This window comes from Charadrius vociferus, unplaced genomic scaffold (genome assembly GCF_000708025.1).
Source record: "Charadrius vociferus isolate BGI_N301 unplaced genomic scaffold, ASM70802v2 scaffold271, whole genome shotgun sequence".
NCBI classification, from domain to species: domain Eukaryota; kingdom Metazoa; phylum Chordata; class Aves; order Charadriiformes; family Charadriidae; genus Charadrius; species Charadrius vociferus.
In genome coordinates, this window is record NW_009646944.1 from 1,123,696 (window position 1) to 1,151,651 (window position 27,956).

At 46.8% G+C, this 27,956-nt stretch overlaps 1 protein-coding gene across 1 annotated transcript; it reads left to right on the forward strand.

Moving 5' to 3' along the window:
- The first annotated feature begins 6,909 nt into the window (after window positions 1–6,909).
- Window positions 6,910–23,321, forward strand: MFSD7 (major facilitator superfamily domain containing 7). Its single transcript, XM_009895081.1, has 10 exons — window positions 6,910–6,957; window positions 7,218–7,376; window positions 8,296–8,515; window positions 14,503–14,579; window positions 14,704–14,841; window positions 15,402–15,518; window positions 17,160–17,312; window positions 19,142–19,299; window positions 20,411–20,523; window positions 23,167–23,321. The coding sequence occupies exons 1-10, from the start codon at window positions 6,910–6,912 to the stop codon at window positions 23,319–23,321; spliced, it is 1,338 nt and encodes a 445-aa protein (XP_009893383.1).
- Window positions 23,322–27,956: the final 4,635 nt, after the last annotated feature.

Sequence of the window (27,956 nt, forward strand, 5' to 3'; positions counted from 1 at the left end):
TGGGGAGGGGGAGGCCTGGTGTGCCTCCGCGCAGTGCAGCGGAGACGGTCCTCCGGAGGGGCGAGAGCGGCCCCGCTCTGCCGCGGGAAACGGGCGGCCGCCGGCAGCCCTGGGGTGCCCGAGCAGCCCTGAGCGCAGGAGGAGGCGTAGAGCAGGCAGGACAAACAGCCCTCTCTCCTGCCCTGCCTGGGCCGGAGCTCTGGAGAACAGCTCGCTGCTGGTGCTGCCGAGGGAGGATGAGGTGACAGGGCTCGCCGGAGCCAAAATTACCTCCTATCTCTTCCTAGAAGCAGCCAGGTAATCTTCAGGGCTCTGCACCAGTGCTCTGTCTCAGATCCACCCCCTCATCCTTAGAATACCGGGACTCATTTGTACTCGCACAGCGCAGAGAAGCCTAAGACTGGCCATGCCTTAGGGACCGAATAAGGGGCTTTTTCCTTTTGAACTTCGTGTCTCCTGTTACGACTTCGGCCTGCGCACCTCCCTCTCTAACCGGCGGGATCCGGGGCATAGAGGGGTGGTGATGGGGGAAGGGCAGGATGGGGCGGGAGGGTGTGTGTGATCTCGGAGAGCACAGAAGGGAGTACCGCAGTGTAAAGCCAGGTTGGGATGAAGCAAAATGTATTCTGGAGCACAGATGAAATTGCTGCCCAGTCCACTTCGTAGGCCGTGGGGAAGAATAGAAATGATTCAGTGTCTGTGGGAGTCACATGTTTCAAACCTAAGATAGGAGAACAGTGTTGAAACTCCTTGGGTAGAGGGGCAGGACTTTGCTCTGCCTTATTACTGGCCTATGACAGCAGATTTATCTGGCCAGAAAAAGGAGCAATTAGGTTTCCTTTTGGGATCTGTTGCACGTCAGAACAGTATAGGAGTGATTCTGCACTAAACATACTGGTATGTGAACTTCTTATTGTGTAAAGGTACTTCATTCTAAAAAGACCTGGAAAAAAAAAGGATGCCAGATCATGCCCCACCTGTTGAAAAGATTAAAACTGGGTTAGTCATTATCGAGATAAACACATAAAGTTTCCCCTTACCAAGTATTAGAATGCAAGATGGAAGCCCAAATCTTTGCTCACCAAGTCATTGAGGACATTGTTGATAATTATCAGACTGATATAGAATTATTCATGTGCTTGAGGATTATCATGCTGCGAATGCAGGCTGTCTGGCAGCCAAGATCAGGCACTGCAACCAGCAAATATTTAAATGTTAAGAAGGAAGAGTAGATATTTCATGATGCAAGAGTGCTGGAGTAGAGAAATGGAAAAACATAGCAAGAACTTGGCTATATATGGGAAATAATAAATGAATATGCATTCTCAAGGGAAAATCAGTGTATCCTTTAAAAGTGTAAAAAAGTGTCCTGGAGAAAAGCCACGTGAAGCCATGCTACTTGCTTGCAGTTAAATTGGCACAGCACAAGAACATTATGTAGCAAGAAAAAAACCCACCCTGCTAGAAGTGGACAGTGACAGTGTGGGTCAAGGAAGCTGTAAAAAAACTTTCCAGGATGTCTCATCAGACTTTGACTTTGCTGAAACCTTAAATGGAGGGTTACTTAAAAAGGTCCTTTCAATGCATCTGCAACTACCACTGTGTCCCGAGTCATTTTTTGGAAAACTTGGTAGGTCTGAAGATTGTACTGTTGTCTGTCTGTTTCGTCTCTTGCCAACCTCCTGACTGTCCACAGTATTATTTTCCCACAGTATGAACTGAAGCCAGAACTTCACCACTTCAAAACTGGGTGCTTAATAAATATCCTAGGGTGGAAATACTGTTTCTAAGCCACTGCAAAGCTCTGGAATGGGAAGTATGCTGACATACAAAGTTGTAACCAAACAGTTCCTGATGCTAAAGTTTCTACTAAACGTTCCTGATAAAAATCACATTAAAAAGGAGGGAGTAGTTGACTGGCCATGAAATCAGACTAGTTGGTTGCTGTTTAAAAGTTCCAGTTGGAAAGATTAATTTACAAGTTCTCTGGTGTGAAAGTTGCCTTGGAAGTTGTGTCCTCAATTCCTGTGCAAATGTTGCATGCAGCACATTTTTCTGTGTATTACTATGTCATGCTATCTGCAAAATGCATATGGTGAGGACACATGACTTTTGAACTGTCTGACTTGCAAAGAACAGCTCACCGCATGTGCTGGACCAAGCTTCCATGATGATGCCTCGTATTCCCCACTCTTACCCAGGCACACGTGCAGTTTTCTATTAGTGGCCTTTAGCATCAGTGAAAAGTGGCAGACGATCCTGAGATGGAGAGAATGTCAGTGTCACAAACACAAGGTAGAAGCAACTTCACTGCAGGGAAGCACACTTGGTCATGCAGTAAAGGTAGGCTGAGAAAGGAGTATTTCATAGTTCAGTCTGTTTTAGGATTGTGACTGAGCAAAGCCAGGCCAGATCATGTGGTGATGAAAGGGGCACTGTTCCCTGCTTCCTCCTGGTCCACATCATCATGTGAAATCCCTTATTTAACCAGAGCACAGTGGGGTAAATATGATATAAGGGAGGCTTTTACACCAACGATAAATAGCACCATATCTGAATCTCTGTTACTGACCTGAGTTTAAAAGCGTCTGTCTCTCCCTGCTGTACAAAGTGGGTACTATCTTACCTGAGATTGGTTCTCATTTCCTAAATATGGCTATTCTGGAAATTCCTAGCTGACAATGTACTGTAAGAAACCCTTGCATTATCTTAAGGCCGTAAGTAGGCATCAGTATAATTCACTTGCGACCTGAAGTCCTGAGCAGAGAGGCTGTTCTGACTACAGCTAAGCTTAGATGATTGATCCCCAGCTGTCTCTTGCAACACTCCTGGTGAGGGGTGACATAACTATGCCTGTGGTTGCTCCCAAGATTTGTTTAGTCAAACATGCTGTGGTTTTGAGCGTGTGGGCTTTTTATTCTGAAAACGTAATGTTTAAGAGTATTCATGGTGTGCTGACAGCTGTCATAGCAGTAAACTGCTGAGGCTAATACCTCCCTCCTCATTGCCTCCTTCCTGTGAAGCTGAACAGCTGGGAACTTTGTTTTTCACAGGAGGAACTTTTTCTTGCTTTAGTGCTGGGAACAGAAATGCACGGAAGAATGAAACCAAGAGTGTTTCCTTCCCTGTTCTGTGCTTGTCAGTGTGAGCAAGCTGGGGAGGAGGAGGAGATCAGAGGACTGGAGCTGGCTTACACTTGGCTGGGTGGTTCCTGATTCATCAAGCCTGGAGGACTTCCACCGCTGCTTAATGTACTTGAGAGAGGAAGGAGAGCTGCACAGGTGGAGACTGGCATGCTCCAGGGCAGGGTGTGCACGGTCCTCCCTCACACCAGTCTGCTCCAGCAGTGTCCCTGTAGATACGCATGCACACACAGCTGCTGCTGCATGGCTGTTGTATCCTGCTAGTCCTCCTGAGATCTGTAGAGGCTAAAAGCGACATCTAGGCAGGGATCTGACCTTTCTGAAGATCACGCCTTTGTCCTTATTTCCTAGGCTGCTGTGTCAGTATGGGTGCTTTCAGTTGAGACCAGGGGCTGTTTGCTTCCAGACTGTGTGCCCCATTTGATCTTGAAGATGAGAAGTCTGGTGTAAGGGCTTTGTAGCCTGGTCCTACGGGAGGGGAAGGCAACCTGCATGTCTCAGAAAGACATACTACATCACCTTCAAAGCAGTGTCTGGGTGCATGGGAGAGAGCATGCTGGGACTGAGAGAGCTGCTGCAGGCAGTACCTGCCTGGGTATTGGTGAGTTGTGCATGTGCCTGTTACAAAGCAGAAGGTCCCATTTCATGTACGTCTCCCCCCTTGGCTCCTCCTTTTTAAGCTGTACATAAAAGGTATTACAGGGGCATTGCTACATTATGCACAGCTATACAGGATGCCAGACAGTGAAGAGTGTTCCATATAGAAGTGTTCGCTAGCTGATACCACCACTGACATGGCAAAATGGCTTAATTTCCACCCTGCCTGATTGCATGCACTTACCATTCTGCAAATGATTTTGCTTTTCACTTTTAGAATCTTGATTTCTTGGTGAGGAGGGTAGACATAGGTTAATAGCTTGCCTTTCACGAAAAACGTTTTTTGGTACTGCTTCTGGCAGGGCTGCACCTGGTTATACATGTGATGCCTCAATATATCGTTACTGCTCTTTGAGCCCTGAAAATCCTGGGCCTGTGTTTATTTATGCTGCCTTCTGCACATCACACCTATTGCTTATCAACATGTAGAGTCTGTATGGAATCCTTTCACCGTCACCTTTCTGCCATTGCAGACAGAGAATTGGTGGCTCACAGCCCACCAGTAACCTTGTTCAGAAGTGGGAGGGAGGGCAAATGTTGGGCTCCCTTGGAATGGGTGGAGGGGAAACTGGGTCCTGCAGGTGATGTAGGTCCTGGAGAGTCTGTGTAGGAGTGAAAACAGTAAAGACGATAGGGCAGAAGATCTGAACCCGGAGAAGATGGAGGTAGAAGGGGAATGAGAGCAGAAGGAAAACTAGAGGGTTTAGGCTGATTCTGCGAGGAAGAGGTCTGATTCCATGTCTTGAGCATCAGTTAAGAGTTTACAAGGGTATCAGAAAGAGCAACAAAGCAGCTTAGAAATGGCGGCAGGATGAGAACAGCTGTAACCTGTTCTTGGTTACAGGAGTGCCCCAGCAGGCCTGCAATTAATGGGGAAGGGAGCAGGCAGTCGCTGGGAGGTGCAGAAGAGGAAAACAAAATGTCAACTGCAAGAAAGTAAGGGGAGAGCAAAGGGAGGGAGAGCTGAAAGTGGAGCCGGTACCCCTCAAACATCAGTACTCGTCAGATGGTTTGAGTTTCAGTGCACTTGCTTTCCCTGGTGCTCCCACGTGCTCCATTGATAAAGGAGGTGGGGAGGCCACTGTGCTGTAATTGAGGATATAAATAGACTCTGGGTGGAAAACACTTCTGTCCTTTTCTTTTGGTGATGGGGTATGGCTGCCCAGGCAGCCAGCTGCATGCTGAAAGCAGTCAGAGCTGCAGCTGTACTCCAGTGCAAGCCAGAACAGGCTTCTGAGTCTTCAGGGGACCAGAAGTCCTCTTCATTAGTTGCTGTGCCTACTGTGAAGAGTACAGGCTTATAGCCTGAGTCTGTACTGAAGTATGACTTCCTGCCCAGACTAGCATGCACTGGAGCTTTTGCTGTCCCTAAACTCAGAAATCACAGTGAGATAACATGCTTCTGAGGCCTGAGCTCAGGAGAGGAGAAGAGTGTGGGAACTATAATTCCTGCATTTGGAGAAGAAATGGTGTATGTTATTACAGTGGCTATTTCAACATCCTGCTAGGTGCATATCTCAAGGGAGGGAAAAGTCCATCCCAAATGTTGAAGGATCAAATACCATGGTCTACAACACGAGTGATCATGGCCAATGATATAGCATTATACTACTGAAGAAGCTGTCATTTGAGAAAAAATAATGCAAAATCTGTGAGGTAATAATGGGAAGTGAGTTTTGCCAAATATTAGGGGGTTAGGCTCAAACCCATTGTGGTTGGTTGGCTTTCAAAGGCAAGAGTCCCTATGCTTGAGTTGGCCAACACAGAGGCCAACAGTAACATCATTTTACCTATATTATTTCAAGGAATCTTTTAAAAGCTCATTTTATTAGAAATCTACTGCCAGTCTTCCAGTGACCTGTAATAGCCTCCTTGTTTTTTAATGAGTACAACTTCCTTCAGCACTCAGTATCTTCATGCACCTGATTGTAGAAGCTGAGTAAACACCAAATCCACCCCCTGCCAGACCTTTGGCTGATCCCACATGGGTGTGTCTGAGCCCAGCATGGCCATGTGAGCTTTGTGTTGAATGCAGGAGATTTGGCATGTCAGCTCCTTACATAGAAAAGGAAAGGGCTGATGCTAGGAGTCCTTGCTAGGACACGCATAATACATTCAAAACATCTCTGTTACTGCCATTTACTCATTGCATCCCTGCTAGCAGAAAAGCTTAGCTAAACCATGATTTGCATGTGGCTGTACTCACACAGTGACATTTAGAAAGCAGAAAAGCCCATCTCCCCTTCTGCTTCCATTTAATGTAGTTTTTATGGTGGTCAGCATGTAAGAAGTAAATATGAACACTGGAAATAAGGAGTAGCAGAGTGTAGGGACACACCTTCCTCTGAGGTTACCCAAGTCCTTTTTCAGTAGCATGGTAACATGGCAGCTGATGCTGTGGGCAGGATACAGGCTGTGAAGAGGAAACTTGTGATGGCAGAGGGAGGGGGTACCTGGAAAGAAACAGTGGCTGGCGTTCTTCTGTAGGAAGCTATAGCTAAAGTTGAAGCTATAGTTGAAGTTTTTGTTCACATTTCTGCAAACTTTATCATCCTGAGTATTCAGCAGTTGCAAGGTCGTGTTCTAACAGTGGAGTAGCTTACATCCACGTTATTGAATCTGTTCTCAGCTTAGGCTAGTCTTTTTGAAAGGCATCAGAGAGGGCATCTTCACAGAGGATCCACAGAAACATCCTTAAATTCAGGGTAGTACCCTCATTTCTTTCTTGTGGGCATGATGTCAGGACCTGATTTGAGGATCAAAGCAGGCCTTGTCATTCCCAGATCAAACCAAAAGCAGACAACGGCCTTACGAAACCAGTGCCTAAAATAAGGTTTAGCAGAATATTTTCAGATATGGCACTGGAAGGAGAAGATGGATAGTTGTTAAAGTACCTCTTGTGTTTCCCTGTTACGTGTTCTGATATATTGAGTAATGCAAATTTCTAGGCCCTTTCCTAGCTGTTGAGCGTGTGTCTAGGATAGCATGGAATAATGTCTCTCTTGGCTGACACATAGCAAAGTTGTTCTTACAAGGCCACATCTAGGGGTTACCAATGCAACCATAATAACTAGGCTGAGTTTAAGAGGCTCTTAGTTGCAGAGAGGAGATGGCAGTCTCTGTTTCGTTTGGAAGGAGTGCTTGTGGTTTACATCAGGTAAGTAAGTGCATCAGGGGCCAACATGTTCAATCTGCGGACAGAAAAAGGTACTGACCTCTGCTTCTACCAGCTCCCAGCAGCAGGGCTAGGGGATTGGGGATGAGGTAGTGAAATGGATGAGGTGCTCTGGGCTGAGGTAATTATATCAGTGGTAAAATAGTCCTAGCATGAGTAACTGCAGACACTGTGGGATTGAGGGGATCCTGAATTTCTGTTCTGGTGTTCATGTTTACCCATCTTTCCTCTCTGCTCTGCAGCTGTGGCTGACATTTGCTCCTGTGGCTGACACGACAGCTGCGTACTTCCACATTTCCCTGGAGATGGTCAACTGGCTCTCAATAGTGTACCTCCTCATCTCGATCCCATTTGGTCTGGTGGCAACATGGGTTCTCGACAGTGTGGGGCTCAGATGTGCTGTGAGTTCAACTGTTCTGTTTCCCTAAGGGCATTTCAGTTGAAGATAGTAGTAGCTGCACAAAGCGCTAACATGCATACTGTGAATGGAAGTCTTGCCAAATGCTGCAGAGGATGAGCATGTTGAAAGCTCTGTCCTAGTTTAGTAACAGCTGTCACATCACCTGTGAGGTGGGCAGCAGAGGGAAAAGTCAGAATAATGTTGCATCCCTACTTGCCTTTTTCTGCTTCAGTTTTGTTGTCTTAGCCAACTGACGGGGACAGATGCTGTGAGCTGACTCTGTGAAGAACTTGCTGTAATTGGGTAGATTTGCTATGGAAAAGTGGTAGCACAGCTATTTTGTTTGCTGGGCCAGTTAAAGGAGCAGCAGGGCAGTGAGCAAGCAAGGGACCCTTGTGAACTCAGAGCTTGGTCTATGCTAAGCCAGCCTGGGATCTCTACACAGTCTTCCCAGAGGCAAGAGTGTTGTGGAATGTGGCACTGAAACTCTAGCATGCTAGTGGTACAGAAGAGCATTTGCAGGATCTGTATGCTGGATGACTCATTGCCATGATCTTTGGATTGTCACGGCAAAATATGGGTGATGGTGCAAAATTGCAAACAGAATATAATTAGCGAACTTAGGATTTCTAATCAATTACATCACAGTTTCTGCTGTCTCATATAAGCTACATTGTGGTGTACTTCTCATGTGGGGCCAGGACAGCCCCCTTGCTCCCTAAGGAGCACTGTTGGATGAGGAGCACCTGGCAGTGGCCCAAAGGGGTAGGGGTGGTCTGCAGGCAACTTTCAATGCAGTGATTGCTAACACCCAGGATCTCCTGTGGTGCATCTGAGACTCTGCTCAAGTTACTCTGTTGCATTAAGTTCTGCCATTCAGGCTTCATCACACAACCCCTGGCTGTTTCTGCTTCCTGCAGGTGATCCTGAGCTCATGGTTGAACATGACTGGTAGCATCATCCGGATATTCAGCGTCCTGAAGGTCCTGAACTTGGGTTCCCAGAGTTACTGGTACCTGTTTACTGGCCAGTGCCTCTGTGCACTGGCACAGCCCCTCATCATCTTTTCCCCGACAAAACTGGCAGCACTGTGGTTCCCAGACCACCAGAGAGCAACAGCAAATATGATTGCATCGATGTGTAAGTGATAGCTGCAAAGTATTATTGTTGGTTCCCAGAACTTGCTAGCATTTGTTTGCCTTTCAACGGCAGCAGGCAGAGAAAACCATCTGTATGACAGCCATTTGGCCCTGCAAACATGGCTGCGCCCAAGAGTCTTATAGCAATGTGCAATAAACCAGTGCCTTCAAGGCCCTGCAAGACAGGCAAGCATTTCAATGCTGGGGAGCAAGAAGTGGGCCTTCGGCACATCCAGGTGCAAAGTTCTTTGAAGCCACGCAGACTCCCAACCTTCTTCCTCTCTGCCATGATGAGGTGATCATCTTTGTTTAAATATCATAAAGGCTGGGGACAGTCCTCAGTGTTACTAAATCTAAAGTCTGTAGTGGCCTTAATTCTGCAGCTTGTTAGAAAGGTGTCCAAATTGTGTGTGATACCAGTGGTCACAGTTGCCAAATTGTGTAACTGGATGGAGGCAAGGCTGCTGCAGCAGTTTTGTCCACCAGTTCGTCCAGCAGCAAGGCTGAGCATGTATTCCCAATTGGTATATATGCACACGCAGATAAAATGTACTCATCTGGCCACACATGTTGGGGATGCTAAATGCAGCAGGACTACCCATGCAGAAACCACATCTGCCTTGCAAAGTGCCTGGAAGCTGGGAAACTGGAGGGGAGGCACTAGATAGACTTGCTCTAATCTCACTCCTCTCTTGGCTCCTTTGGGCCCTGCTAGAAGCAGGATACTGAACTTGACAGACCCGTTTCTTCCCTCCATGTGACATTTCCCCAGCAGCCAGAAGAAATATCTTCTTTTTCCAAAGACGTGAGAGGTGCCCCAGAAACTGGGCTGGCTCACTGGCTCCAGCTGGGAAATCTCAGGGTACCTACACGTGTGTGGGAGCCCTGCCTGCCCTTCCCTCAAAACAGCCAACAGCCACCTTCCCTCCCCACTGCCTTGGAAGGGGTAGACATGGAGAAAAGGGCAGTATAGGAGCACCCCTATACAGCTTTCCCAGTGCTGCTGCAAACCCAGAGTATGGGCACTGTTTTTAGCAAGAATGGGTTTATGCTGTCAGAAAAAAGAAATTCTTTTTGCACTGCCTTCCCTGGAACAGGGTGGACCTGACAGCTCACCTTCTTTTCCCAAATCTGAGATAGACCTTCCCCTTCCCCGCTGGAGAAGGAGCTCCGGTTGTTAGCGTGGTGTAGTACAAATACTACCAGGGACCACTGGGCACTCGGTCCTTCACTGCCCTGAAGGACCCTAGCCTGCAGACAACTTGCTCTTTTTAGGTGAGAGTGGCCAGAGCAGCCAAAGACCATTTCTTTCACATAGTGTCCTCAGTCCTTGCAGGACTGAATGGACCTCACTACGGGAAAAAATAAAACTGTAGAGCAAGGAACAGTGGAAACCCAAGACCTGATGCTGTTCAGTCTGTGGCATGTTGAGGTATCAGTGTGATGACTGCAGGGGATGAGATTATTATCCCCTGCAACACCTACATATTGCTGTGTAGAGGTCTCCATTAATATTGTCTGATTACACTCATTACTGTCTGCTGTACAAAATCAGGGTTTCATTTCAAGAAAGTTTAAATATTGCCTAGAAGGAGTCACAGCCCCAGTTATTTACTCCAGTGGTTAATTACTGCACTGGCAAATGTCTACGTGTTACTTCTTGTCTTGATGCTCCTTATCCCCCAGCTATTCAGTCTTGTTGCACCTGTTTGTCAGGTAGTTATGGACCGAGTCACGTCTTCTCTCCTTTGTCTGTAAAGACTGAACAGCTCCAATCCAGTCACTTTACAAGCACATTTCCCTTTGCCTCTTCCCACGTATTTCCATGTCTGCCTGTTGCTCACATAAGCTTTTTCTCTCAGCTTGCTCCAATTTATCAATACCCTTTTCCTGTGTTAGTGCCAGAGCAGCACTCAGCATTGCAGTACTGTTGGTATCGGTGCTGCTTGCAGAAACTAGCCCTACAGCCTCCTGTCAGTATCCCCACAGCTCCTGTTAGCGCCTCTGAGTAGGCTTCCCTGTGCTTGTGTGAAGACAAAAAAACCCAACCCTGCACCCAGGATCCTGCTGAGTAACTGAAATCACTATGACTCAGCTGTGCTCTTGAGTATTTATTGTATCTTGATCCTCCCCATCACTTGTAGAGACTTACTCACAGACAAGCAGTGCAGGGCCAAGAACTGATCCCCTGGGAATACCATGAAAAATTTTCCTCTGTAAGGAGAAGAAAGATTTGTCTGGGTCCACTGAAGTGGCCTCTGCTTCATCCATGGGGTTCTTCATTTACTGCTGTCTGTCAGCATGTCATTTTCTGCACCCTGCAGAGTTTTAGTGCATTAGCATCACTGTCCACAAAACACACAGCCTCATTGCAGAGTCCTGCAAGCTAATCCACCAGGACCCCTGGACCATTACGTACATTTGATTAACTCCAGTGATCTCCTTTCCATTCTTAGTCTAGGCTCATATAATTTGTCTTCCCAGAAAGAGAAGGCAGCTGGAACCCTGTAATTACTAAGGTAGTCTTACTTAGTCTTTTCAAATTTAGTCCAGTGCTCACATCTCCACCCTCCACTGATACCTTCTGGAACTGCTTCAGCATGCTGATAGTTCATGGAAACACCTGAGAGTAGTTTTCAGGCAGTCCCCTACAGTGCCCAGATGCATTTTACCTCAATGGAGAAGCTTTAATCCATCTCCTTGGAAACTGTTGTTTAATTGTGTCTGTGTATTGGTAACATTTCACCAGGATCATAAACTAGTACTTTGCCAAGTACAGAGCAGAAATGCTACAGTTGTTGTGTGCTATAGCACTATTAATGATGCTGCAGCAGAATCACAGAACAGGCAAGGCTGGAAGGCTTCTCTTGGGATTGTCTCGTCCAACCCCCTGCTCAAGCAGGGTTAGCTAGAGCAGGTTGCCCAGGGTCGTGTCTAGTCAGGTTGTGACTCTCTCCAAGGATGGAGATGTGGCAAACTTATCTGAGCAGCTTGTTTCAGTGTTCAACCACTGTCACAGTAAAAAAGTTTATATTCAAACAGTGTTTCCTGTATTACAGTTTGTGCCCATTGCCTCTTGTGCTGCCACTGGGCACTACTGAGAAAAGTCTGGTTCCCTCTACTTTACAATCTCTGATCAAGGTTCTTTTCTCCAGGCTGAACAGTCCCAGCTCTCCCAGCCTCTTTACGTATGAGGTACTGTGGTCCCCTAATCATGTCTTTGGCCCTTGACTGGATGTGCTCCATTAACTGTGTGTCTTTCTTGTATTGAGGAGCCCAGCACTGGACTCGGGACCCCAGATGTTCCTCAACAGGGCTGAGTCCCTACTCAGGATTGCCACCTTCCACCTGCTGGCAATGCTCTTCCTAATGCAGCCCAGGATAGTGTTGGACACCTTTCTGCAAGGGTGCATTACTGACTCATGGTCTACTGGCAGTCCACCAGGACACCATGTCCTTCTCTGCAAAACTGCTTTCCAGCAGCTTCTCCAGGCTGATCAATCCCAGTTCTATCAGTTTCTTCTCACATGACAGAAACTCCAGTCCCTTCATCATCTTTTTGGCCCTTTGCTGGCCCAATAAGTCCATGTCTCCCTCATGTTGAGGAGCCCGGAACTGGACACAATACTCCAGATGTGGCCTCACTAGTGCTGTGGGGAAGGATCACATCCTGCTGACAACACTCTGCCTAATGCAGCCCAGGATGCTGGTGGCCTTCTTTATCACAAGGTTGTGTTGCTGGTTTATGGTCAAGTTGGTGTCCACCAGGTCCCCTACCTCCCACACCAGGTCCTTCTCTGCAGAGCTGTTTTCCAGCTGGTCAGCCCCAGTGTGTACTGATGGATGAGGTTATTCGTCTGTAGGTGAAGGACTTTTCATTTCCTCTTGTTGAACTTCACAAGGTTCCCCTCTGCCCATTTCTGCAGCCTGTTGACATTCCTCTAAATGGCAGCATAGCCATCTCTTCTATCAGCCAGTCCTGCCAGTGTCACATCATCTACAAACTGGCTGTGGGTGCACCGTGCCCTATTGTCCAGGTTTTTCATTAAGGTTAAACTGTACTGGCCGCAGTATCAACCCTTGGGGATCATCACTAGTGATTGGTGTCCAGTTGGACTTCATGCCAGTGATGATAATCCTCTGGGCCCAGCTGTTCAGTTGACTTGCAGTTCATCCCACTGTATACTTCCAGTGTACAAAGCCAGTACTTTGTCAGCTTGTCTATGAGGATGTTATGGGACACAGTGTCAACAGCCTTAGTAAAGTTGAGATAAAAAACATCCACTGCTCTCCCCTCATGCACCCAGCCAGTCATCTCACTGTACAAAGCTATTAGGTTGGTTAAGCATATCTCCTTTGCTGACTGCTCCTGCTCACCTTGTTGTCCTTCATATGCCTGGAAATGGTGTCCAGCATTAGTTGTTCCATGACCTTCCCAGGATCAAAGTGAGACTGAAAGGCCTGGGGTTTCCTGCATTCTCCTTCTTGCCCTTCTTGAAGACAGGAGTGACATTTGCTCTTGTTCAGTCCTCAGGAGCCTCTTGGACTTGCCATGGTCTTTTAAACATAGCCAAGAATGGCTTTGCAATGAAAAGAGCCTGCTCACTCAGCAGACATTGGTGCATCCCCTCAGTCCCGTGGACTTGTGTCTGTCTGGTCTACTTAACTGTCCCTAACCTAGTCGTACTCCACTGAAGGTAAATATTTCTTACCTCAGACTGTACCTCTGGTCTCAGGGCTGAAGGCTGGTCTTATCAGGAAAGACTGAAGTGAAAAAGGCATTGAATACCTTGGCCTTTTCCATGTCCTTTGTCACCAAATCTCCTGCCCCATCCAGCAGCAGGCCCACATTTTCCCTAATCTTCCTTTTTCTGCTAATGTACTTGTAGAAGCCATTCTTGTTGCCCTTCACATCTCTCACCAGACTCAATTCCAGGTTGGCTTTGGCTTTCCTAACCCCATCCCTGAGCACTAGTAGAAAATCAACTTCACTTGTTCGACTGTTTGCAGAACATTGCATTGAAGTTAAAAAATTGTCTCCTGCAATTTTGGACATTCCCAAGCTAGGTCCCAGGAGTGCTGCTTTACATGCTGCTTAAGTCCAGCCCTATAACAATGCAACCCAATACTCCAGTACAGACAAGTGCCCAAGATTCTCTTCTGTGATGCGATTTTTGTAGTTGGTATCAGAGATGGACTTGTATGCCAGCTTGGGCTTTACTAAGGAAATGCATTGGCTGGAAAGGTGTCAGGAATGATCTAGACTTTAGACAATTTTAGGGAGTTGTCATAGGGCTTTCCTGCTTTTCATGCTCTTTTGGCAAAGAAGTCCAGTGGCATCCTGGTGACCATTGGAAAGACCATTGCCAGCAGCTTGAGGGAGGTCCCCTGTCCACATCTGAAGAGCTGTGTCCAGTTCTAGGCTCCTCAGTACAAAAAAAGGACATGGACATCTTAGTGTAAGTCAGTTAAGAGCCACTAAGACAATTAAGGGGACAGAGCATGTCATGCCAGCTGAGGCTGAGAGAGCTGGGACTGTTCACCCTCAAGAAGGCTCAGGGGGATTTTATCCATATGTATACATGCCTAATGGCATAGGGAAGTAAAGAAGGGAAAGCACCTGTGTTTGTTACTGCTGCTTTATAACGTCACGACAGATGGCATGGATTCTTCCATCTTCATTTTGTCCCTTCAGCTTGGCATCTACTGAGGCAGCCTTGTGAGGCTGAGGACACTGTAATTCATAGGTGAAAACCATTACAGAATGGACTTCATGGGGGTGAAGGAACAGATACGGCAATGGTAAGACTACACAGTCAACTTCTCCGAATGTTCCCCTCCTGGTTTCTCCCTATATATGCCTTGTTCTGTTCTTTTTCATTGCTTGGCTGCATACTGCAGGTCTGGTGCTGACTGGCAGTAGGGGACACACACGTGGTTCTGACTGCTTGCATGAAAAAAGTGTCTCTCTGTTTTATTTCCTTCCAGCCAATCCCTTGGGTATTCTTATAGCAAACGTGCTGTCACCTGCACTAGTTCCTGAAGGAAAGCGCATCCCACTGATGGTAAATGAAAACTGCTTTGATTAGCCTTTGATTAGCTGGGCTGATTGGGGTCCAGCTAATTTATTTATTTGGAGGCAGCAGAGCTGGAAAGACTGGTAACACGTCTTTACTTTGTGTTGTGTAGCTGGGTGTTTATGCTGTCCCAGCAGTTACAGCCTGTGCTCTAGCAACTGTGGGGATTCATGAGAAGGTTCCTCCAACACCTCCTTCGGCCAGTGCCACTAACTCCACCTCCAAGCCATTCCTCACAGGACTCAAAATGGTAAGTGCTGTAGCACAAAGACAGACCAGTGCTGGAGTGATGGATGCAGCCGTGTCAGACAGGGATATGCTGGGGGATCTGCTGACAAAGCAGACCCTGAACTCTGCTTCACCAAACCCGACATGGAAAGCCCCCTGAAGGAGACCAGGATTCCTTCCTTCCTTAGGGAGTGGAAGCTGCTTATAGCAAAACTGCAAGAGATGGTATCTGACTGTTCAGCTGTGGGATGACTGCCCTTTGGCTAGCTCAAACAGGCACACCTGGGATAATCCAAGAGGACCGCACAATCTGAGCCTTCTGAGCAGGTGTGGTAACAGGTAGGACAGTATAAGGCAAAGCGAAGAAAGAATTTGGGCACTGAAGAGATCCCTCCTCCCTACATGGTCCCCATTTTAACTTTTCCTCTGGCTGGACTGACATGAGAAAGCCAAATTCCTCTAATGATCACAGAGTTGCCCTGTCAACATTGCCAACTGAGGGGTCAGAGCCACTGATCCTCAAGCCTACTGCTGCAGCCAGGCTTCCACTTGTTTAAATGATACGTTAACATCTTTCTCTAGCTCCTGAGAAATAAGCCGTACATCGTCCTGGCTGTGTGCTTTGGAGGAGGAATTGGGATGTTCACCTGCTTTTCAGCTCTGCTAGAACAGATCCTTTGTGAAAAAGGGTATTCAAATGTGAGTATTCGTCCTTTCCTCCCTATTGTCCACATCATCTTTGATACAATCAAAATTATTTTCCCTGATAAGGGACTCAGAGCAAAATGAAGACAGTTGAATATGCTGCGCTGTCTTGTATCTTATTTGTGCACATTATCTAATATAGATTAAGCAGTACATTAATCCAGAGCACAGTCAATCTCTCAGTATAATGGATTTTCATTACTGCCCATGGCCAGGCTCCCATTTGCAAATGAAAAACCTTTACTCCTCAAATACTTCTTTGGAAAAAAAGAGTATTGTGTTTTTTCTAAGCCACTCCAGAGCACTAATGTCTATGCAGCCTTCTGACACCTCCTCCAGGGCAGGATGGGCCGAAGCAGGTCCTAGAGTGAAGCGGAAGGCAAGCTGAGGCCAGCACCTTTCCCTCTTTGCAGTCTTACGTGAAGCTAGGGCAGCAGAGGAAGTCACAGGTACTGTGACAGTTGTTTCCCCATCCTTCCCACGACACTGGCTAGTTGTTACGTTTATCGTTGAGCACAATACGGTTGAGGACAGTGTGTGCACAGCAGGTTCCTTCTGCTGTCTCCCTGCAATAGCAAGGGGCTGCCGCAGTTCCTGCGTTTCCCCTCAGGCAGGCAGCACTTCAGTCCTGCTGCTTGTATCCTTATCGAGATCCTCTTACAACACCTCTCCAGCTGTCACATATGCACGCCTACATGTCTGGTCTCTGTCCACTCCCTCTCAACTCTCAGGTCTGATACCTCACTCAGTGCTCCATAGCCAGGTCACATTTGCACACTCCATTGACTTTTAACTGGAAACCTTTTTAACTTTGCAGCCTTACTTTCTGTGCATCATGATGCTTTTGTCTGTGTGTGACTGGTTTGCCCTGGCCCTTTAGTCCACAGAAGCTATTCCAGATACCCTTTCCTTCCAGTCAGCCCCTGAGGCTCCCAAAAATGTTTACCCAAGTTTGTTAAAACTTCCCTGCTTCCCGTATAGATGTCCGCATTTCAATTCTTATGGAGTTGAAGGAGTGGGACAAGCAAAGATAGTCCCTGCAGGCAACAGAGGATGTAACTACTCTGTTACTGCTCACTGTCTCTCTAATTAGACCTCCTTGCTACAGCCAGGCAATGTGGTGTCTTATCTAAGACGCTTTGGGGCTGCCAGCCTTGTGGAAGGCATTCCGCCAGTGCAGGTCCTTGGTCCCTGGTCCCTGGTAAGAAAACGGCTAGGAGCATGATTATAAACAGGAGCAGATCCCAAGGCAGTCATACCTGTTGCCACCAGAGTAGACAAGGCATCTAATCACTGCTGGAGGAGCCAAGAACAGTCTCGTGCCCAGACTGGAGCATTTAATGCCAGGTAACTGCTGCTGCTCTGCATGCAGCCTCCCTTGCAAGGTGTGCAGAGACTTATCCATTGAGACTTTGGGAGTGCTGTGACCCTGCTGTCCCTACACACTTGTAGCAGCACCTGGACCCCATTATTTGCTACTCAGAGCCCTGCTGAGGCCTCAGCTATTGCAACAGATAGGGAAGCTTTTCTTACCTCGGTAAGTGACCCACTAGCAGCAAGCAGATGGGTCAGTGACATTAAAACCTCTTTCCTAACTGCTCTGGTTGCTCAGTTACTTGTTCTTCTGCCCTCTAGGAATTTGCTGGTCTGAATGGTGCACTGTTCACAGTGTGTGGTTTGTTGGGTGCTTTCCTGCTAGGCCTGTATGTGGACCGGACGAGGAAGTTCATAGAGTCCACCAAGATCTGTTTCTGTCTGAGTGCCCTTGCCAGCATTGTGTTCGCAGTGGTGAGTTCTCCCTTGCATTGCACCATACCTGTGGGCTTTGTTCTGTTGCCACCCGATAAATCATCAACTCAAACCAAGGTCATTTGATGTCATAGTATTTATTAAGCCACATGTTATGCTTTTGGATTATCTCTCTGGGCTAGGAATGTTTTAAAGAAAAACCCTTTACTGAGGATTCCACAGTCACTGTGGAGTCTGAGACAGACTGCTTCAGGATATAAATAGGCATAATTCTACTTCCTTACATTGGATCGCCGTGTTTGTTTACTGGCCCTAAGACCATTATTTCAAAAAAGAAATGGAATTGCTAAATATCCATCTTACAAAAATGAACTGGCAAAAATTCCATAGTTTTTCCAACACCTGCCTTTAACAGTCGTGGCTGCCAGGAGTGTAAGATTAGCAAAAAGGACCTAATTATGTGCCTAGTTCTGCAGTAGTTCCTCGAGACGGACAAGACAAGGGAGATGCAGAAAAGGGGGACACTTCAATCCAGCCAGGAGAGGAATGCAGAACCTGGAGACTTTACACCCATGATGCTGGATTGCAAGTACTGCACTCAAGCATAGTCATTGCCAACGGGAGCCATCACCCAGCAGGAACCTGAGCACGAGGCACAGGACTCCTAGCTGCAGAGGACCTAGACTGGTGCAGGTCTCTGCTTTCCCAACAGGGTTGTGCTGTGCAATTTTCCTGTGTGTTGAAAAATCCAGACTTTCAATGCAGCATGACCACACCTTCCCCTGGGCTAAGATCCCAGTGATGTTAGCTCCACATTGAAGAGACAGACAAATGCAATGCCTTTCTCAGTGTAGGACAAGGTGCCTAATGCAGACTGTGCATTTTCCCCTTTAGTACTCTGCCATTTGTTGTGAGGATGGTCTGAATACGAGTGAGCATGCCTGGGCTCAGGTAAGGCACAGAGCAGGCAAGAGGCTATGTCAGGACTAACAAGCAAACCTTTCCCTCCTCTACGTCCCTCCGTCCCCTTTATCCCATACAGATGAACTAGTAGTTCAAAGTAGTAAAACGAAAAGCACCCATTCAAATCTGCTTGATGCCTTGATGCAACTCAGATTCCAGACACAGAGTTTTCCTTGACTTTACCAGTTTAGCTTGGCCAGGCCTACTGCAGCTGTGCAGGACAGACACCTTGTGTTCCTCTGTGGAATTTATTACATGGTTAAGGAAGGAGGTACCAGCACTGTGACTGCAGGATTTACCCCCTTGACTTTACTAGCATTGGCTGGACGAGCCCATGGTCTTTCCTCCAAAGTTAAGGACAAGGCTGTTCAGAGTTTGTGAATGTTTCAGGTGGTTTTTTGATTGTTGTGTGGGTTTTTTTTTGTGTTAAGACTCCAATGTTACAAACATGCGTCTGACAAGATAAGGAGTAGTTTTGCATATCAATGAGCTGCAGCAACCCAGTGAATTCTCATATGTAACCCAATGCAAACACCACTTCTGAAATGTTAGCTTGCATTGGAAGGAAGTTGTGTGTTTTACTTTGTGCTGGAGATACACTGAGCACACACACTCCTGGTAAGTTACTGACCAGGAAGTCAAGTCACAGTAATACGACCACATCAATGCTTTTCAGGTAATTCTGCTGGTTCTCTCTCCCCTTGCTTAAATTAAACAGGTAAATCTCCACCATGTAGCCACTTGTTGACCAGAGGGTTGGAGGTAAAAGAGAGATTTCAGAAACAGGTAGGGAAGGTACTGGTGAGAACAGTGAGCCCTTGGGACTTCCTGCAGGTTATGGGTTCAGAGATTCACTGAGCAGCAGTGCTGACATTGAGACTTTGGTGTTGCTTTTCTGTCTGCAGACTTCCCGGTTCAGACATCAGGCTATCACACTGGCCATCACCAGCTCACTCTTTGGTTTCTTCGGTTTTGCCATCTACCCCATTGCCATGGAGCTGGCTGTGGAGTGCTCCTACCCCGTGGGAGAGGGCACATCTACAGGCCTGATTTTTGTTGCAAGGTAAGCAGGCAGGTTAAATCCAATTCACAGCTGAGCTTGGGTTCAAACACACACATACACCCACACAGAGGGGTGTGTGTGCATACTGGTGTCTGTGCACATGACTGTGGCGAGGGGAGAGCTGGCTCGGTGAGCCGTAGAGCTGAAGAGCTAAAGGTTTTAAAGCAAGGAGGACTATGTTGAATTAGTGCAAGAAAAGCAAGAAGGAAGATGAATGTCTCCCTTGCTTGGCAGAACGCAGGACTTAACCATGCCTAGGGGGCTGTATGCCTGAGAGGGGCACCCGTTCCCATGGCAGTACAGGGACTTGTCAGGTCTCAGTGCTCTGCTGAGTGAGATGGGGCTCATCACTAACACGGCAGCTGGTCACAACAGATGGGGCAGTAACAATTCCTCCTGTGATCAATTTACATGCCTAGGGCTGGCACTGGAGTGCCAGGGCTGGCTTGATCCCTCCTGTGATCAATTTACATGCCTAGGGCTGGCACTTGTTGGAGCCTTAAGCAGTGATATACATGGGCTGGTGCCATGTGTATGTGTCACGTGGAGCTGCAGCAGTGAGAAACATCAAAGAGGGATATTAGACACTGCCTTTGAAGGCTGTTGTCTCCCACTGGTTGTGGACTTTGTTGCTGCTGCTAGACAGTTGGGAATGAGGAGGAGGCTGAAGTCATAGCCTGACTTTTTCTCATCCTCAACCCTGCAGTGAGAGGTGTTTCCAAGTCTGGTCATTGACTAAGCCTCAGCTCCTTGACAGCTGTAGTTCAAACCTGTCCGCCTCCAGAGGGAGTATACAGTAGTCCTGCCATACTGGCCCTGTGTCTGGGGGGGGGGGGGGAGGCTGACCTGCACACCCTGTGAGCCAATGCCAGTTAACCAAGCATCTGGTCCAGAGGAAGCCAATAGTGCTGAAAGGCTGACCTGCACACCCTGTGAGCCAATGCCAGTTAACCAAGCATCTGGTCCAGAGGAAGCCAATAGTAGCTTTCTCTGCTGGAATGACTCTGCTCCAGAAAGGGGCCTCCCTTTCTTCCCGCTGGGGAAACTGGACTTGCCTGCAGCCCTGATGAAGCAGGCAGGCACCTGACCTCATGCTGGCTTCTCCCCACAGCCAGATTGAAGGTGTGATTTTAATGATTCTGCTACAAGCCCTCACTGTGCGTGTTTCTGAGGATCCAGCCTCCACCTGCACCCTTGACCAGGATGGAGCCCTGGACTGGACAAGTAAGTATGTCCTTGGGAAATGACACTGGACACTCAGTTGCACCCCACATACCCCTGTCTGTCCTCCAGGTCTCACTGTGAGGGAGCCTCCAAGACTGATTCCTATTGTACCATGTCTCTTAGCCACCTTTCCCAACCTGACTGTGTACTCCTTGCTGCTCCTGATAAACCAGGTCTACGAGATTGAAATGGGAAGACCTGTGAGGTGCCATGAATGCTGCTGCTGACTCTGGGTTAATATTTCTCTTATGGCCACCCTACAGAGACCTGAGGTTCCCCAAGCTAGAAAGCAGCTTTTCTGGGGGGAAGACACTGTCCACAGCATGTGCTGCTTTGCTGTATGGGAGGCAAAGACTACAAGTGCATTGACAGAAAGCTAATTCCCTTGCTTCTGCACACAGAGCTGTTGGTAACACAGAGGTTTGTAACATGCCAGTACAGCTTTGTTCTGACTTACTCCACACTTCCTTTCCTAGCTGGTCAGGAGAAGTGACTGAGATGAAGAGGAGCACATATGTGTTTTCAATGTAGGCTAAACCCTGGTCTTGAGTTCATATTTATGTAATACTGACACCAAGTCCTGAGGAGTTACCGTTACACAAAGGCTGGCAAACACCTTTTAAATATATCCTGCTTGCCTGAGCAGGGAACAAGGCTTCACAATAACTGTCCCCAAAAAGCAATCTGACTGCTTCATGTCTGAAAGCCCACTGCTCTTTATCTCATCAGATCAGAGCTGGAAAAAAGAAACTTTGCTGTGATAAGTTTATCCGTACTGAATGTTTCCTGCACTTTGATCTTGGCTGATATAACAAGAAGCACTACCTGCGGGGACCTGTTCTTTTATAAAGCTCCAGTGTTTTGGTTCAGTCTTCCTTGTAACTTTCCTCACCACCCCACAAAATAAACGTACACATACACAGAAACACACGCAGCCACAAACACACTGTGTGCACTGGTGTAAGACCTCCAAGCTATGGGGTCATGCAGGACAAGAATCCTGGAAACTTTCCAAATTTCACCCAAATCCTCTTCCTATGCCAGTGTTATGTGAGACAAGGTTTGGCTGTTACCAAACTGGCATTGCCCTGCTGTAAGCTGCACACTGTCCTCAGGGGTAGCCCTTGGGAGGAGATGCACCCTCAGTAAGTTTGCAGATGACACTGTTAGGTGGGAGGGCCAACCTGCTTGTGGGTAGGATGGCCCTACAGAGGGATCTGGACAGGCTGGATCGATGGGCCAAAGCCAATGGTATGAGGTTCAACAAGGCCAAGTGCCGGGTCCTGCACTTGGGTCACAACAATCCCATGCAGTGCTACGGGCTTGGGGAAAAGTGGCTGGAAAGCTGCCCGGTGCAGAAGGACCTGGGGTGTTGGTTGACAGCAAGCTGAATATGAACCAGCAGTGTGCCCAGGTGGTCAATAAGGCCAACAGCATCCTGGCCTGCATCAGGAATAGTGTGGTGAGCAGGACTAGGGAAGTGACCGTCCCCCTGTACGTGGCACTGGTAAGGCCCCACCTCGAGTATTGTGTTTAGTTTTGGGCCCCTCACTACAAGAAAGACACTGAGGTGCTGGAGCATGCCCAGAGAAGGGTAATGAAGCTGGTAAGGGGTCTGGAGAACAAGTTTTATGAGGAGCAGTTGAGGGAACTGGGGTTGTTTAGCCTGGAGAAAAGGAGGCTGAGGAGAGACCTTATTGCTATCTACCACTACCTGAAAGGAGGCTGGAGCAAGATAGGGGTCAGTCTCTTCTCCCAAGTAACAAGCAATAAGAGAAGAGGAAATGGCCTCAAATTGTGCCAGGGGAGGTTTAGGATGGATAATGCTGAAGGACATAGTTTAGTGGTGGTTTTGTCAGTGTTAGGTTGATGGTTGGACTTGATGATCTGAAAGGTCCCTTCGAACCTATACAATTCGATAATTCTAATCAGTGAAGCATAAACTAATATGTATTAAAATTGGTATATAATAGACGTCCAATATATGTAGCTTTACAAATGGAGAATTTTTTTTTAGTAATGAAAACCAGTATTTTCTTGTGGCTCTCATCCGATTTTTTTTTTTAACCAGTGTCTTTGGTGACAGTAGTTTCTTTGCTTAGAACAACTTCTCTGATACTTTTCTATCTGATGCCCCCTTTTTCACACATTCATAAGTAGCTGCATTTCAGTGTTGATGGAAACATACATCACCAAGAAACTAATATTCAGCAAGGTTGTAGGTCGTGGCAGTCTGTAAGGTGTAGTAAAGACAATCTGATAGTCACACTTTTCTACATATTACAAATTCAGACATACGTAGAATTACAAATTGCATTTTTGCAAAGTCACTTTCTATAAAGTAAATATAGGTATTGTCACTCCCTGGAACAGGCTTTCCTGGGAAGTGGTCATGGCACCAAGCCTGTTCAAGGAGTGTCTGCACAATGCCCTTAGTCATATGATTCAGTTTTAGGTAGTCCTGTGAGGAACAGGGAGTTCCTTATGGAACAGGGATGATCCTTATGGGTCCCTTTCAACTTGAGATAGTCTATGATTCTCTGAAATCACCCAGGCTTTCCAGTTGCTGGGGAGCTGACATCTAGACTTCTGCACTTATGGGGAGTTGTGAATTCACCATCTAAAGGTGTATTTTCCTTGCAGCTCCGGTACTCGTGCTGGCTGGCCTCTGCAGTGCTATGGCTTGTTTCTATGTCATCTTCTTCCACACTGACTACAAGCGGCTCCATGCTGAGACAAACAGTGGTGATTTGGTCAAGGCAGAAGATACAGCAACAGCAGATGTTCCTGAAGCCTAACCAAGCCAAAAAGGGCATGCCAAGGCCCCAGTAAGGGAAGGACTCATGCCTGTGGGCAGGGCGCATGACTTCAAATGCTCAGCTGGCACACTGTGGTATCTGGGTCCTGTTGCACAACAAGCAAGGGCTAGAGCAGAGTCACCGGGGCACCTTTACTGTGCTTCCCTCAATCTTGTATTTATTTGTGAATCCTGGCTGTAAGAAAGGCTGTGCTGCCAGAAAGGTCAAAGAGGGACTGGACAACCATGCAGGTAGCAGGGATTTTTAGCTGACTTGATTCAAGCTAAAGAAATGTTACAGAGGAGAGAAGCATCATATTTCAGCCATTTTTTCATTTTCATGTACTTGGATCAGGGGTGAAGCTTTAAGAGGTGTGGAAGCCATGCCTGTCACAAACCTAGTGGAAAATTTCTGTTTAAGGACTGTGGTTCCTGTACAGGATAACAACTCTTTCACTCCAAGGTTGGAGTTTACTGTGCCTCTTAGCTAAAAAGGGCAGTACGAGCTAGAGCATCCTTCCATTGCAGCAAGGAAGTGGAGGTATGAGATATGTAATACAGGTCTGTTACAATAAGTCACTTTGTCCTTTCCTACAAATGGGAAAAATAAGCCCTGCCTGCAGCATCGCCTGGAAAAGAAAGTATCTGCAAGCAGCAGAAGTTAAATATGGCAGGATTCCTCACCCTTCTGGTCTCCTGCCAGTTACTGAGACATTCAGGATAAGCTTGTTTTACTTGGGTTTCTGTTGTTTCTCCACCTCTCCTGCAATTACAGTGGTTTAAGTTTTTCAAAAGAAGACGGACCTGCTATTTAAGATTAGGGTAGTGTACCCTCCCCAGGCCAAGTCATGCTTTCCTATAGGGGAACACTAAGAGGGCAGCTCACTTTTTACGGAATGACACAGGAGTGCCTGGTGTGGTGGAAGCTGTCAGGAGAACTGGCAAAGGTGAACCCTTAGAGAATGCAGGGGCCTGTGATAAGTTTCTGCAGATGATAGGGGCTTTTGGGGGAACACCAAGTAAGAAACAACACCAACAAGCACCTTCGAGTTCTCTCTGCAACTGACAGCTGTTCTTCAGTGTTAGAAGAGATGGGTAGTGATACAAAAGATCCAATTTGGAGTTCAGTTACTCTAAAAATTGCAATGAGTACAACTGGACTTTTCATTTTACAGTACTTCCACAGCAGTCCACTGTCCTGCTTTGGTGTTCAGGTCTAGATGTACAATCTGAGAACTTTTTACCCTATAACATTTCAGTGGTAAAAAAATTAGATAGATGGGACTTGGTCTTGCAAGGGGATCTGAGTACTTGCTGATTAAGGGAACTTGATGCAAACTGGACCTGTGACTGGTTTTGTCCAGTCTAGCTAAAGGATGATCCCAAAGCAAAGAATGCACTTTCCTTGTACAGAGGAGCTCTCTCAGTGCCTGAAATTGTCTTCCCCATTAGCAGCTGGAAATCTTGCCCTTTGTAAAACACCTAGCTGCATCCTTCTACGGAGCCTGCTAGTTCATACAGCTCCAGCCTTGCTCTCTCCAGTAAGCACTGATGTTTGTCATAAGGAGCAGGAAGGAAGTCTGAAACTGAGGTGAAACAAGATCAGTTTGGACCTGTCAGAGGAATGAGACTAGCTGTCTTTTGCAAAACTAGCCAATCAGTTCTGCAGCCCTGGACCTAATACACCGAACAGATTAGCACCAAAGCCACCTGCCAGTCCTGAGTCCTACTGTACTGGGAAGCAAGAAGCACTTGGTACTTTTATAATTTTATATATTTACAAATGCTTATGTTTTTTAATAAAGGGTGGTTTAAGAAAAGATTAATTGTTTCTCACTATATTAAACTTTAAAAAGTATTTTATAGGTGCAAGGGTGCATCAGATCTGCTGTGTATTGCAAACCAAAGGTCTTCATATTTTCCAAATGTGTATTAAGTTGTGCTCAAAATGGTGATGTGAAGTAGTGTCTCAGATCCTTAAAATGATAGTGCAAAATTAACTGTAGGTTAGTGCAAAATTAACTGTAACTACAGTTAGCTCTTTTTTAAAGGATGGGTTAAAGGAGTGAGGAAATACTGCTAGGAAGTGTCTCCAAAATCTGCCATTGCCCTGGTCAGAGAGTCTGCCTTGCACTAGCTAAGACAGCTGTTATCTTTATCCAAGCATATAAAAGAAATTTGAAAGGGGAGATTGTTCTCTCTACTAATGCATCAGACATATAGGTGTGTGAGGCTAATTCTGAACTCCTGATATGTAGTGGAGCAGGTGGCTCCTCCACTTTGTGGAGGAGGTGCCCCTGGCAGCATACTGTAGAGGCGTTATGGCACTGCTAACAGTGAGGCGGGTAGCTCGCACAAATACATACCTTGCACCATCAGCTGTTTCTGCTGGCTCACATTTTGTCTGTAGAACAAAAGAGGCTCAAATTTCTGTGCTAGTCTGTAATTACTGCCATAGCTGACGTCAGCTTACTGCTGTACATGCTTCTCCTCAAGGCTGAATCACTCTTCTGTCTCTCACAGCTCACAGTTAGATGTGCCTTTCCCTGGAAAGCCTATGGAAAGCGTGAAGCTGAAATCTTAACTGGACAGAGGGATTTTGATATTAAGGCATGGGTGTGGTATGCTGAGGGGTGGACCCTTGTCCTCTCTCTGCAAAAGGAGAGGTCTGGCTGCCTTAGCAAGCCTTCTGTGATTGCAGTAACCCCAGCGGAGTCCTCTACAATAGATGTATAGGGGTCACTGGAAAACTGGTACTGCAGAGCCTCCTGCAAAGTTGAGTGGTCCTGGCTGGGTTCTGGTCTCGTGAGAGGCCTTCCGCTTTTGTAAAGCCAAAGGAGATGGATGTCAAGGTCAGCCAACTGCTCCTATCACAGCTGTGGATCCTAGAGAAGCCCTCTGATGCAGACAAGGATACACATTCTTGCCATCCTGCACTCACTTGGGGCCAAGACAACACTCCTGTTGCAAGAAAGATTGTTTCTCTTGCACAGCAGCCAGTCTTGAGGCCCCTGGAGGAGCTCAGTCCAAAGGCTTTCTTCAGGATGCTACCACTGCCTGTCTCTAGAGAAACTGCTTGGTGAGATACCCCTACAGGCTTCCTGCAGCCCCCCAGAACAGCCAAGTCTCTCTGCCCTCCCCTGGGAACTGCAAGAGGCGGGCAGGGGAAGGTCAAGTTCACATGAGCATAGGGGTGAGTTATGATGCAGTCTGAAGACCAAGCAGTTCTTGCTCACCCTGTCCTGTACTGGCCAGACTGGGCTGTAAGTGCCAGGAAGGCAAAAAGGGCAGGGACAACCCCAAGGATGCTCCTGTGAGTATAGCCGCCTCGTTAGAGACCTGTAGAGAGGCTCAGGTGGGATCCTTTGTGCTGCCATGGGATGAATTGTCAGATTTCAGTACTCCCATGTTGTAGTTTTCACAGGGGGCAGCGGACATAACAGCAGAGTCTGCATTGCCTCCACAGGTATTTGCACAACCGCACAGGAAGAACTGCCTCTAAAGGATTGGGTCACTGTCCTGGTTCCGGTGGGGATAGGGTTATTTTTCCCAAGGATATCTGGCAGGGGACACAGGTATTCCATACCATGTGAGCCATGCCCGGGCTATAGGGAGCAGCAGGCCAGGGGAGGGGGCACAAATGGCAGCTCGGAGTGGGCTGGGCAGCCTGAGTCCAGTAGGTGAGCATTGGTACCGTAACTGCATTTGTACACACCTCTATCAGTGTTGCTGTTCTGTTTTCACAGATTGCTAAGAAAAAAGTAAGACCTACAGTCTAAGCCTTACTTTAAATCTATTAGACTAGGATCAGTTTTCACAAAGTACCTTTTTTGTAATCTCATGCTGAACTTCACAGTTGCTTCCCACCTTAAGCAAATACCCATTGCTTGTTTCAATGTTTAATTAACAGATCTGAAGGCAGAAATATTTTATAGAGATCCCAATTGTTGTAATTTGAAATTCCCTTTATGGCCCTGCAGAATCATTGAGGTTTCTCTTGATGCTGTAGAGCTAAACTCACTTCAGAAATTAACCACCCACAGACTGATTTGTTTTCTATTCCATGCTGTCACACGTGCTAATGTAGCTGAAAATGCCGTCACACCATTTAAATGTTCTTAATAGCACAAGTTTTTAAAATCAGAATTTTTACAGCTAATTTTGAATATTTTTAGGGAGTAATTAGCATCTGTATAAATGATGGGGTTTTTTACATCCTGTGGCTTCAGACGAGGAAGCTGGAATAATCATTTGACTTGGAAAACCTGATAGACTGCATAGATTGCAAAACTTCTAAGTGACAGATCTGAACGCATTTTTTATTCCAGCAGAAATCTTATTCAGATTTAACTGTCATTATGGCCTTTACATGTGCTCAGGAGACACATTATGGAGGTGCACAGAGACAGCATAAGGAATTGTTCATACAAATAGCATGGGATAAACTTCATAGCACAGAGGCTACTAAGATAATCCATGTACAACTGATCGCTTGTAAAACAAATGTAAACTGTGCCAGCAAAGCCAATGTAGTCAGCCGTTCAGGCTGATGTTGCAATATATTATGCTGACTCATTACTAATGCAAAGAAAAAAATACTGAAAATAATTTACTAAAATTTTACTACAGAAGTACT